This window comes from Portunus trituberculatus, chromosome 21 (assembly GCF_017591435.1).
Source record: "Portunus trituberculatus isolate SZX2019 chromosome 21, ASM1759143v1, whole genome shotgun sequence".
NCBI lineage: Eukaryota > Metazoa > Arthropoda > Malacostraca > Decapoda > Portunidae > Portunus > Portunus trituberculatus.
In genome coordinates, this window is record NC_059275.1 from 6,165,783 (window position 1) to 6,178,321 (window position 12,539).

The 12,539-nt window shown below is 45.6% G+C and overlaps 1 protein-coding gene across 1 annotated transcript in view; it reads right to left on the minus strand.

Annotated features, from left to right (window-relative positions):
- The window catches only part of LOC123507111 (neuropeptide Y receptor type 6-like), a 48,069-nt gene extending 36,367 nt beyond the window's left edge, over positions 1-11,702 (minus strand). Inside the window, exons 1-2 of the mRNA XM_045259680.1 lie at positions 10,629-11,702; positions 9,644-10,403 (exon numbers count right to left, since the gene is read on the minus strand). Coding sequence (XP_045115615.1) covers positions 9,648-10,403; positions 10,629-11,363 — 1,491 coding nt within the window. The 5' untranslated portion in view covers positions 11,364-11,702 and the 3' untranslated portion in view covers positions 9,644-9,647. The remainder of the gene's footprint in view (positions 1-9,643; positions 10,404-10,628) is intronic.
- Between the last annotated feature and the right edge of the window lie 837 nt (positions 11,703-12,539).

Sequence of the window (12,539 nt, forward strand, 5' to 3'; positions counted from 1 at the left end):
TTTTTCTATTCAACCTTTTTTTCTTTATGGAGGACGACAATTAAGAGAAATTTTAATTCCTTGTTTTTATACTCTTTAATCTTTTGGCTGGCCTCGCTTACACATAGGAAAAAATAAACTGACCTGCATCACAAATGAAACATAACATTTGCCTGTAAAAGAAATAAACAAAACAAAAGACTAAAACTATTGAAGTAACCTTGTCAAATAAAAAGTTCAATGGAAAAAGTAAGACAAAAAAAAAAAAAAAACTAGACAGCATTAGACAAACAAACTAACACGAGGCTTATCATCCTTCAACACAGCACAGAGGCCTTGAATTACACTCGGCATTGGCTGGAACACCTTGGAGCACTCGACGCCACAATAAATCGATAGCCACGCAGACGAATCGACATAAATAGAGACGCACCCCGGAGTATATGAAGAGCCCTATAATCGGATACCAGCTCCTGCTGCTTCTTCCCTTGCCGAGCGGAATCTAAAGTACGCAATAACGGGTTAGGAGAGAGAGAGAGAGAGAGAGAGAGAGAGAGAGAGAGAGAGAGAGAGAGAGAGAGAGAGAGAGAGAATCACTACCACCACCGCCACCACCACCACCACCACCACCACCAACGTCATCAGTCCTTCTAGTGAGGTGGGTAAAAAAAATATATATCCCTTGTTGTGGTGAGCGGAAAACTAAGAGGAGGAGAAAGAGAAAGAAGAGGTGAAGGAGGAGGAAGAGGAGGAAGAGGAGGAGGAAAAAGAAGAGGAGGAGGAGGAGGAGGAGGAGGAGGAGGAGGAGGAGGAGGCTTCAATGTCCATCAGGCCTTCCGTTCCATTGGAGGCGAGAGACAAAGGGAAAAGAATTTGAAGTACTGGCACCATCCTTTCTAGTGAGCGAGGCCGGCAAACAGCATTATTCTCTCTCTCTCTCTCTCTCTCTCTCTCTCTCTCTCTCTCTCTCACGAAGAAGGAAGGGGTCTTGAAGGCGACAAGGCATCTGTTTCTGGCCTCCTTCTCCTCCTTCTTCTCCTCTTTCTTCTCTTCCTCTTTGCTGACTGCTGCTCCTCCTCTTAGCGTCAGTTTGTGTCAGTTTGTGTGTATGTTTGAAGACGCGCCACCAGAAATTATGGAGGTGGTACAGTGTTGTGTGGGTATTTGGTGGTTGGGTGGTGAGAGTGGTGGTAGTGGTGGTGGTGACATAATGTGTTGGTAGCGTGTGTGTGTGTGTGTGTGTGTGTGTGTGTGTGTGTGTGTGTGTGTGTGTGTGTGTGTGTGTGTGTGTGTACTATTGTGTTATTTTCCTCCTAAGTAGAAGAGTGAGGAAAATATATTGAATTACTCACAAAAAAACTCAACATATGGAGCCAAGTTATACATCCGTAGTCAAGACACACACACACACACACACACACACACACACACACACACACACACACACACACACACACACACACACACACACACACACACAAAGCATTATGTCACCACCACCATCACCAGCACCAGACTCTACTCGCCTCCGTATAATCTACTTAGAACCTTGTCTCTACCCTTTTTAATTAGCTCACCAGCCACGCCCCCCACCCACCCGCCACGCCCCGACCCGCCCGCGTGCACGTAATTGATTCGCCGTAACAACCCGCCGAAAATTAGTTCGTTAGGCGGCCGCTTCAGGTGAATGAGAAAATTTTGTCCTCGGAAAGACAATTGGGAGAATGGTAATTTTTTCTCCCCCTTCTTCCTCTGCCGAGATTTCCTTTTTTGATGTAATTTTCCCTGCTGTGGTTTGTCAATTTCGGTATTTCAATGTTCCTTGGTATTCTGAACTTGTGATTACCACGGATATTATCTCGTCTTTTTAGGTTCGGTTCGGTTCGCTTCGGTTCGGTTCAGTTAAGTTAGGATAGGTTAGGTTAGGTCAGGTTAGGTCAGGTTAGGTTGGGTTAGGTTAGTTTAATGTAGGTTAGGTTAGGTTACTTTAGTCTAATTGAGGTTTGGTTATGTTTGCTGAGTTTTATTTAATTTAGATTAAGTTAAAATCTGGTTAAGTTAGGTCAGGTTAGGCATTTATTTTAGTTTGTTAGTCGTAGTGTTCGTGTGTACCTGCGTGTGTTCAAGTTGTACCTCCCCTTAAGAAAATTGCCTTGTAAGTCTTAATTCATTTCAAGATTCTGCCCCGGCCTCGTGAATCTCGTGTGAGGCTCCGGGACGTGCCACCGAGCCAGGGGACTATAGGGGAAAAAAAGCTTCTGTGTATTCTTTTTTTTTCTCTTTTCTCCACCATTTTAATATTTTCGTTACGGAGCGGTGCTATTATTATATTTCTCGCATGTAAACAATTTTGTCATATATTTTTTAGAGCGCATAGCCAGAGTGCGATGGTGCGTGTTATCTATACTAAAGAAAGCAGGTGAAGTGTACAGGTTTTTCTTTTTTGCGTATTAGAAGCTTCAATATATGAAAAAAAAATATTAATAGCAAACCGTATTTGTTCATGTTCTTTTGAACTTAACCGCTTAAAAAATGAGACACATTTTTTCCGCGATTTTTGGGTATGATTAGATAATTTCATTTCAAAAGGTTAATGGACAGAGTCTTTACTGTTTTAATTCTAACTTAAGTTTCTAAATGTGTATAAAATAGCTAAGTAGTAACCAGAGTGAATATGAAAACGCTGCATGGTACTGAAGGGATTAATAAACATCATTCTTCTAACATTAAAAATACCACCCATTCCAACAAATTTTCTGATACGCTATTCTTATTTCTATATTAAAGATCCACTTCTGCTCACCAAGTCACCTTCCCATTCAGCTGAGCATGTCTTGGCAATAATCAGAAGCAAAACCTTTAACATGGGCGGCACAGGTGATGCAGTACGAGGATGACAGAAACACAGATGGGAAGTCAGATTTGGCAGAAAGAAAAGATAGAACTAGATAGAGATGAGATATTACGTTTCAGTGGCAAGTCCCGGAGCGAGGACTTTGTCTTAAAACAGCGATGACAGTGATGATAATGATAGATCCAAGTGATAATACTGCTGACCTCTGCTAGAACCATAGATGATGACAGTGACGATGTTGATAATGATGATAGTGGTAATGATAATACTAGTAACCTCTGTTGGAACCTTAATTCCTTCAATACTGGAACACATTTCTACCTTCAGATTTGTGTACGATTAGGGTGTATGGAGGTAAGAAGATTAATGGCCAATGTCTTCACTGTCTTAATCCTCCGCATGAGTTTCTAAATCTGTATAAAATCACCAGATAATAAGTAGAGTGAATATGGAAACATGTCATGGTACTGAAGGAATTAATGAGAACAATGACGATGGTGGCGTTTTTTAAGATAACAAATAACGATTGTACTGATTACCTCTATTGTAGCCAAATACGACGATGATAATAACTATGTATTTATTTGTATACAGGGCCAGCAATCACACATAAGGTGGCCCATTCACACTATTAACCCATCCATTACCAGGACGCGTTTTTATATTCATTCTGCTTACTATTTGGCGATTTTGTACAGCTTCAGAAACTTATGCGGGGATTAAAATAGTGAAGACTTTGGCCATTAACCTTCTGACCTCCATAGACCCTTCCTAATGTAAATCCTCTAATCGTATCCAAAACTCATGGTAAAAAAATGCGTTCCAGTACTGAAGGAGTTAAGACCATCGGCCCAAGGTAGAAAGGGACAGTCTCGTGGGCCACCATAGTGTATCGCAGAACTGAGGCAAAGGACAGCTGGCCACCTACATCCACAGCAAGGCCCGGTGACATTATGAAGGTGATGACTTATAACGACGATACTAATGACATCTCGTAACTAACACTAAGCCTCCACCCTGGCACTGTATTACGTGGCGCTTTGTCAGAGGCAAATACACACACACACAAAAAAAAAGGGAAGATGAAACAATAGGCATCTCTTGTGACCAAATTTCGGAGGACACCTAGCTCCACCATCACTATTTTCAAGAGGCTCTAGATGACATGACAGGTTTCTTAAGGGTGATTTTGTGGTTTTCTTACAGATTTAACCCATTCTGTACTGGGACGCATTTTTTACCATGTGTTTTGTGTGTCATTAGACGATTTTAATGACATTAGGAAGGGTGTATGGAGGTCACAAGATTGATGGCCAGAGTATTCACTATTTTTATCCCCACATAAGTTTCTGAAGCTGTATAAAATCACCATATAGTGAGCAGAAGGAATATGAAAACGCGTCATGGCACGTAAAGGGTATTAAGATGGCTTGTACCTTAGTATCAGAAAAAAAATCACTCTTGAGAACGTTTTTATCTCTGTGGCCTTTGAAAATGGTAGTAGTGAGAGAGAGAGAGAGAGAGAGAGAGAGAGAGAGAGAGAGAGAGAGAGAGAGAGAGAGTGTAGGTGTGTGTGTCTGAATACTGGTCTTGGTCACCGCGCCGTCCTGAGAGCCGCAAATGAAGGTGTCTGCAGCGATCTTTTCCTGCGATTATTCATGTGTGAGTTTCCCCTGAGCGTCGTTGTACGTTTTCTTTCTTCCTTTCCTGAATGGCGAAGTGACTCCCATTTTCTCTCCTCTTTGTTAGTGTGTTTCTGTCTGTTCTTGTTCTTTGTCTGTGTCTTTTTTCCGTAAGTGTGTGTGTGTGTGTGTGTGTGTGTGTGTGTGTGTGTGTGTGTGTGTGTGTGTGTTGGATGGTTTGTGCTCTCTCTCTCTCTCTCTCTCTCTCTCTCTCTCTCTCTCTCTCTCTCTCTCTCTCTCGTACACACACAAATGGAAAATGAAGACGAGTAGTTTAATAAAGAGCGGACCTGTGCCGCTCTGAACGTGGCGGATTACTCTTAATGCTACCTATATCCAAGAGAGAGAGAGAGAGAGAGAGAGATTCTACTGTTGAAGCTACATATATCCAGTTCTACGCATATATTCTCTCTCTCTCTCTCTCTCTCTCTCTCTCTCTCTCTCTCTCTCTCTCTCTCTCTCTCTCACCCCCCTTTGAAACGCATTTTTACGTCTTGTTTTAGGAGACACAAACTTACTAATCTATTTACACTAACAAGACACTGAAACAAATTGCCTCTTTCACCCTCCCTCCCTCCTTCCCTCTCTCTCTCTCTCTCTCTCTCTCTCTCTCTCTCTCTCTCTCTCTCTCTCTCTCTCTCTCTCTCTCTCTCTCTCTCTCTCTCTCTCTCTCTCTCCGTTAGTTTTCTTCCGTTCATCCAATCCTCCTCTTCTTTCCATCTTCTGTTACTGTCCTCCTCTTTTCACTCCTTCCTTATATCTCTCCCATTGTCTGTCTTTCCATTGTTCGCTCTCTCTCTCTTTTTTTATTATTTTTTTATCCCTTAGCTCCATCACTCTCCTTCGTCTTCCCATCCTTTCTCGATTCGATTCCTCTCTATTGTATTTTTATTCTCTCGTTTTCTCTCTCGCTCTTGCTCTGGCTGCGGTTCTCTCACATGTCACGTTACCTGTATATGTATATTATCCTCACGAAACCTCCACCTCTGTCCTTTCCTCGCTTCATACATCCGCGTAGGGAAGCCCGCCGGGAATGGACAGCACTTGAGGCTTTTAGGTGATTGGTAGCTACTCGAGGCCCCAGCGGTGAGTGTGAAGGCTGCTGTCGAACGCCCCATCCACTGCCTTACCGCTTTCCAGCTTTCCCCTCCTCCTCTCCTTCCCTCCCCTCCACTTTGACCCTGTCGTACGGTGCGCCACGGGGGACACACACCCACTCTAACACTCTCTCTCTCTCTCTCTCTCTCTCTCTCTCTCTCTCTCTCTCTCTCTCTCTCTCTCTCTCTCTCCCTTCGATATGACGTCAAGGCAGTGAGACTCTGATCATCGAGTCCACTTGTCGAGGTCACATTGGTCGCATTCCTACCTCCTCCTCCTCCTATTCTTCTATCCTCTCCGATGAACTCATCCTCTTTCCCCTTTTCCCTCCTTCTTTCTCTCTCTCTCTCTCTCTCTCTCTCTCTCTCTCTCTCTCTCTCTCTCTCTCTCTCTCTCTCTCTCTCTCTCTCTCCTCTTCCTCTATTTCCTCCATCTCTCTCCCCTCTTCCAGTCTCTTTTTTTCTAACTTTTCCTTCCTGTTCTCCCTCCATCCTTGCCTCACTTCTCTCTTTTCCCGCCCTATCATCCTTCCCTCCCTCTCTCCTAGCTGCCTCTCCCGTTTTTTTTTTTCTCTTTTGAAGCCTTAACATCCTTCCCTCCCTCACTTCCCCCTTGCTTTCTTTCTCCCCTTTCCTGCCTTTTATTTGTATTGCATTCTGACATGTACTGAGAGCGCATCACCATTGCTTTGTTGGGTGTCAAGGTAAGTGATGTGGAGTTCAGGTCGGTGATGTTCAGATGAGTACTGTCCTCTTTGCGCTTCATGTATTTCTGGTACATAGGAGGTATAGGAGACGCTTTTATAGTTGCCGTGTGCTCTTGAGGATGGTAGTGTGGCAGTAAATGGAGTGCGTTGCTCCCTCCGCTTTAGTTCGTTGTGGCGGCGCTGCACATGGGCCGAATGCTCTTAACTCTTTATGTCGGGTAAGGCTAACTAGTATTTCAGAGTTGCCACGCTGTGTTTTGTGTGCGTGTGAGTGCTCGTGGGGACAGGTGACGTAATCTTGTTTGTAGCTCAGCCCATGAACGTGAAAGCGGTCTAGTTGTTTCGGTAATAGTATATGTTCTTGTTGATATTCACTTTTTTCTTATACGCGTCCTTTTTACAGGGAGCTTAGGTGTTTGTATCTCTTGTGAAACTGTCGACGACTTTTAACTGGCTGTTTTGGAACTTACTGGCCTTCGTTTTAAATGGTTTTGCACTATTTACAGGAAATTATACAGCCATAAAAGCTTAAGATAGTCATCATTGTTGTCTTAAAAACTAATCTTAATGAAAACCTCCAGAGCTTAAGAACACAGGCTGATGTGTACTAGTTCAGGTCTGCATGACGTGCACGGGCACTTGATCAGTCTGCTTGCCCAAGAGTCTCAGCTTGTATTGTTTACTATTTAACAATTTCGTGTACTAGTATGTTTCTATATCTCACGCTGACTCTTTCCCAGCCTTTCTTTATACGTCTCGTAAATGTTTGGTCTGCCTCGTATCACCATCATTCGTCTGAATGGAAAAAGGATCGAGGTGAACAGGCCTTCGTATTGAAAGAAAATTTTTAAAGTTGTGGGGCTATTCACCTCGCAGCGCAGGGAAACGCCGTGGCAAACCGAAAGGCGAAGATGGATTGGCTATGTTAGAAAAGAGTACAGCGTGTGGTGTGTGGTGTGCGGTAATGTGTGTGACTCGTGGTGTGTGCAGGATGATCATGTACGTTTGCTTACATTGCGTTGATCTGAACTCTTCAATCCCTCAGCTTTTTCTCTTGCCTCTCTTCTTCCTTCCCTCTTATACTTCCTCCCTCTCATTCTTTCCTCTTGCCTTTCCCCTTCCTTCAGTCCGCCTATTCCGCCTTTCCTCCTCTCCTTCTGCCAGTTCAATACACCCGTGAAGGGAGGGGATGGGTGGTGGCATTTACACAGGCTTTACGAAATCTCTTGCTTGCAGACAGAAAAGGAGAAAAATTTCAAGCGAGCGTCCTCCTCCGTTCTGACATTTTGTGTTTGTGTGTATTTTCAGAAAGATGCTATAGATTAGAGACGGCACGGCTGTTCCGGCGCTGTCTGGTCCATGCTGCGACCTGACGGGTACCTCTGGGCGTGGCGCTTTGTCGCTGTTCCAGAAGCTTACCAGCTCAACACTGGTAGGTTGTTTTGTTGTTGTTATTGGTGATGTTGAGAGAAACAGAGAAAATAAATTGAAAATTAAACTAGAAAATGTAGGATCAAAACAACAAAGCAACAAAACGACAGTAAAAAAAACTCCATTGACATATCTTCACCTGCTCACAGGCACGTCACCGTTAGTTTTTCTTTTTACACCGCTGCCACACACACGCCGTGGGTTTGGACATGCGTCTCCTTATTCCCGAGTGTAGGTTAGGTTATGTTGTGTGGAAGGGTTGGTAACTTAGGTAAAGGTAACTCGATATTTTCACGGAACAAATAATTTAATTTGTGTTTTGTTAGTTCAGTTTTCGTTTTCTTATTCAGGAGTCCATATCTGTGTGAGTCCCTCGTGTGAGAGGCGTAGGAGAGTGAAGCTGGAGGGGAGGGCTGAACACTCGGCTAGGCATTTTTTTCCCTCCTGTGAAGTAAGAGTTAAGGTTTATATTCTATTCTGTAACATTTTGTCTCCATAATTCTTCTTGTTATTTTTGTTGTTTTGATGACGCATGGCATGTGTGGAAATAATGTGAGTTTCTTTTTTTAGAAAATATTACAATTGTGTTTGGTGTTTCATAAGAGATGGAAAATGGTGTCGTAATAGTGATGCCTTGCTATGTGAATATTACAATGGGCTGTATTCAGAAATGCTCTGCTCTCTCACCAGGACAGTTTTCAAAGGCAAAAGGTGATCAGCTAAGTCCTCAACCATGCTTCTCCTCTTAACCTCTTCAGTACTGGAACGCTTTTTTTACCACGAGTTTGGCTATGATTAAACGATTCTATTTGCATTAGGAAGGGTCTATGGAGATCAGAAGATTTATGGTTAGAGTCTTCATTATTCTAATACCAACAAAAGTTTATGAAGCCGTATAAAATTACTGAATAGTAACAAGAATAAATATGAAAACACGTCATGGTACTGAAGGGGTTGATAATGTTGAAAACTTCTGAATCTCTCTCTAGAACTATACAAATATATACCTATAAAAAAAAAGCCGTGTAGCTCCAACTAGAGCCTCTTGAATGTTGTGTAGATGTGATACGGAATATGGTTCTTAAAAACACCATCATCATCTTCATCATCATCATCATTTTCATCATCGTAGTAGTCGTCGTCATTGTCTTTCATTTCTTCCCCTCATTCCAACACAAGGTGCTTCATCCCTTCGTTCATGACCGTTAACTTACTCCCCTCATTTCCCCTCATCGCCGCCGCTCCTCGTCCCTCCCACGTCACTCGCATCAAAGCTGGTGTCACAGGGAAAGATGCTTCAATAGAAATGCGACGACATTAAATTATTACGCTACGATTGAATTCTTTGTCTTGGTTCGTCACGAGATGGGAGGAATTAATTTAGATGTGTGTGTGCGTGTGTGTGTGTGTGTGTGTGTGTGTGTGTGTGTGTGTGTGTGTGTGTGTGTGTGTGTGTGTCTGTGTGTGTGTGTGTAGGGGGTTGAAGGCTCAGGATTTGGGTGAGTGAATAAGTGGAGGATGGGTGGATGTGTGGTTGAGTTGGTAGTGCATTGTTAGACACACACACACACACACACACACACACACACACACACACACACACACACACATTTCTCGCGCTGTTCCCTGCTGTGTCGCCTCGCCATACAGAAAACAGCCGCGCGCTCCCCAGGGATTGTAATAACAGTTGGCATGGGGACACCTGCCTGTATAGCACCTGTTGTCATTAATTACACCTGAGAGAGAGAGAGAGAGAGAGAGAGAGAGAGAGAGAGAGAGTGAGTGAGTGAGTGAGTGAGAGAGAGAGAGAGAGAGAGAGAGAGAGAGAGAGAGAGAGAGAGAGAGAGAGAGAGAGAGAGAGAGAGAGAGAGAGAGAGAGAGAGAGAGACTTACCGGGCTACATGTCGTTCCCAATTAACGTTGTGGTGGTGGCGGTGGTGGTTGCGGTAGTGGTGTTGGTGTTGGTGGTGGTGGTGGTGGGGGTAGTGGTGGTAGAGGTAGTGGTTGTGGTGGTGGTGGTGGGTGGGTGTGATGAGCGGGCCACCATCTGGGTGAGGCTGGTGGGTGGATGGGTCTGGAACACCAAGAGGGTGACACTCTCGGGCTGTCTGGTGGGTGAGTCGCCCGGGCCACCCCCGCCCATGCTGCGCCCCCGCCCCTGCACGCCTGCCATCAGACAGCCCAGCTTGACGAAAATGTGCGGCAGGACCTCCACCAGCTCCCGCCGCAAGTTGGTGTTGAGCCAGCCGTACAGCACGGGGTTGATGCTCGCCGAGCTCATGGCCATGATGTGCGAGGCACCGAAGACGGCATAGAAGTGGGTTGGTTCCCGCAAACCCTCGTATTCAAAGTCCGCGAGGAGATTGACCACGTGCCAGGGCAGCCAGCACACGGCGAAGGCCACAGCGATGGTGGAGAGGAGGATGGTGGTCTTACGGTTCCTTTCGATCTCCCTCTCTGCACGGCGCGCGTCGTACTGGCCCATCAGGTGGTGGCCCAGGTAGTGCTTAATGCGGGCGTGCACCACGCTCAGCACCAGGATGGGGATGCCGTACTGCGTCATCAGCAGCAAGATCAACCACGTGTTCCTCGCCGCCCGCGACGGCCATTGAAAAATGCATCGCTTGTACAGCACGATATGTCCCAGCTTGACCTGAGGGAGGGGAGAAGAAGCACACTGACAGGAAGAAAACACACCATTGCCTACTGCTGCAAGAGCCATGCCACGCAAGATATACTGAAAAAAGTGTTTATGGCTGTTTCATTACAACTCATGGTCAGTTATAGCTACGTACAAAACCCTTAATATATAGCTTCCCCATCCTTGGGCCTCACCTAACTCATACAAGAGGGAAGGAGGCCACTGTGGTTCACGTACCTGAGTCACGCTGTGGTAAAAGTACAGCGGCATCGTGAACAACACGGAGGAGGTCCAGATGGCAGCGATGGAGGACGTGACGTGCACTTTACTCCGCGATGACCTGCCCACCTTGACGATAGTGGCGTAGCGATCCACGGCGATGGCCAGCACCGTCGAGGTGGACACCAAAATGTTGGCACCCTGCAACACCGGCACCAGCTTGCACAACAGGTCCCCCATCCCCCAGTTCTTGTAGAGTAGCCCCACCAGCGTGATGGGCATGCACACCAGGCACATGCTGAGGTCAGACACCGTCAGGTTGATGATGTACAGGTTGCGCGGCGTTCTCATGGTCTTCTTGCGCCAGATGATCCAGCCCACCATGAGATTGCCGCTCACGCCCAGTACCATCAGGCTGGCGTAGCACACGATGAACACCACCTGCGTCACGGGGTCCAGGTAGCCATCCTGCTCCCCCGCCAGCACGTCCAGCAGCTCATCCGACGAGAAGTTAAAGAGCGGGTGTTGCACTGAGGAACCGTTGCTGCCGTTGATGGCCAAGGCGTCTACCAGCAGGAGGCTCAGACGGTCTATAGGCAGGAGTTGCACCGACGCCCTGTCCTCCTGGAACAGATCCCCGCAGGACACCGGCTCGCCACACGGCAGCCCCCCAAACTCCCTCAGACCCGCACCGTCGCCCAGGCTCTCCAGCGCCGTCTCATCTGCAGTATTTTGATTGGGATCCTCTAACATTCTTTGGTGGTGGCGGTAGAGGTGCTGGTGGCGAGATGGTGTCCGGTGTTGAAGAGTTCCTCTCGCTCCGGCGCAAGAGTCTCCCAGCGATGCCGCCCTCTTACTTCATGCCCTCAGGACTCCCCGGCCACCCTCCGTACCGGAGGACCTGCCTGAGCGTCGTCAGCCTCCTAGTCTTCCCTTGGAGAGCTAAACCCGATCACTCTCTCTTCCTCTGCTCCCCTGATGTCAGCAAAACACGAAGGAATCTCCTTAATTTCCTGATAGCGATGGGGACGTGCAGGAGGAGGTGGAGTAGGAAAAGGAAGAATGAGAGAAAAGAAGGAAGAAGAGGATGAGAGGACTGAGAGAGAGAGAGAGAGAGTGTCACATTATGCGGCGTCGCTGCTGCGGCGAAACCGTATGCGGTAAAATCCCGCCGCAGTGCCTGCATCCTGTCACACATAAGCGGCGAAGTCGTTCAGTATCCCCAGAAGCCAGCCTAGAGAGTTGACTATCATGTTGTCAAAACTAAAAGTTATTTGTGCATCAGAAGCAGAAGGCTTACTGAAAGAGCCAACTCGTCGTAAACACTGGGTTCATCCATTTAACGCTGAACGAGAAACAAGTAAAAGATTTGAAAAGTTTTATGAGAATATACGAAAATATGATGAAAGATTTTTGTGAGTATTACAAAATGTCCAAACCTTCTTTTGATGAGCTGCTGGAAGTGCTGAGGCCTCATATCTCCAAGCAAAATACAAAGTTTCGAAGATCATTATCTCCAGAAGAAAGACTAACAATTACACTAAGATGAGTAAAAAAAAAAAAAAACATTGTGACTATAATATTATATTCAGATTGAAAAACATGGGGATGTAATACGGTAACTACAATATATCATAATATTCATTTCTAAATGCAAGAAATAATCAAATGTACAAATAAAATATTCCTTGAATTAAAAAAAAAAATCTCCATAATCGAAGCAAGTAGATGTTTAGTAAGGAGAATGAGGAGACACTACGTCAAATACTTGAAAGCCCTGTGAAGACATGAGTTGGGTATCTATGGTGCCATGATTGACAAGAGTTTGAGTTGGCCTTGCGTGAATACACTGAATAAATAAATCAGTGTCAAACATCTTGTAACAATGGAGCGCCGGATGCGGCGCGGCCGTCTGGTGTGACCACGTGC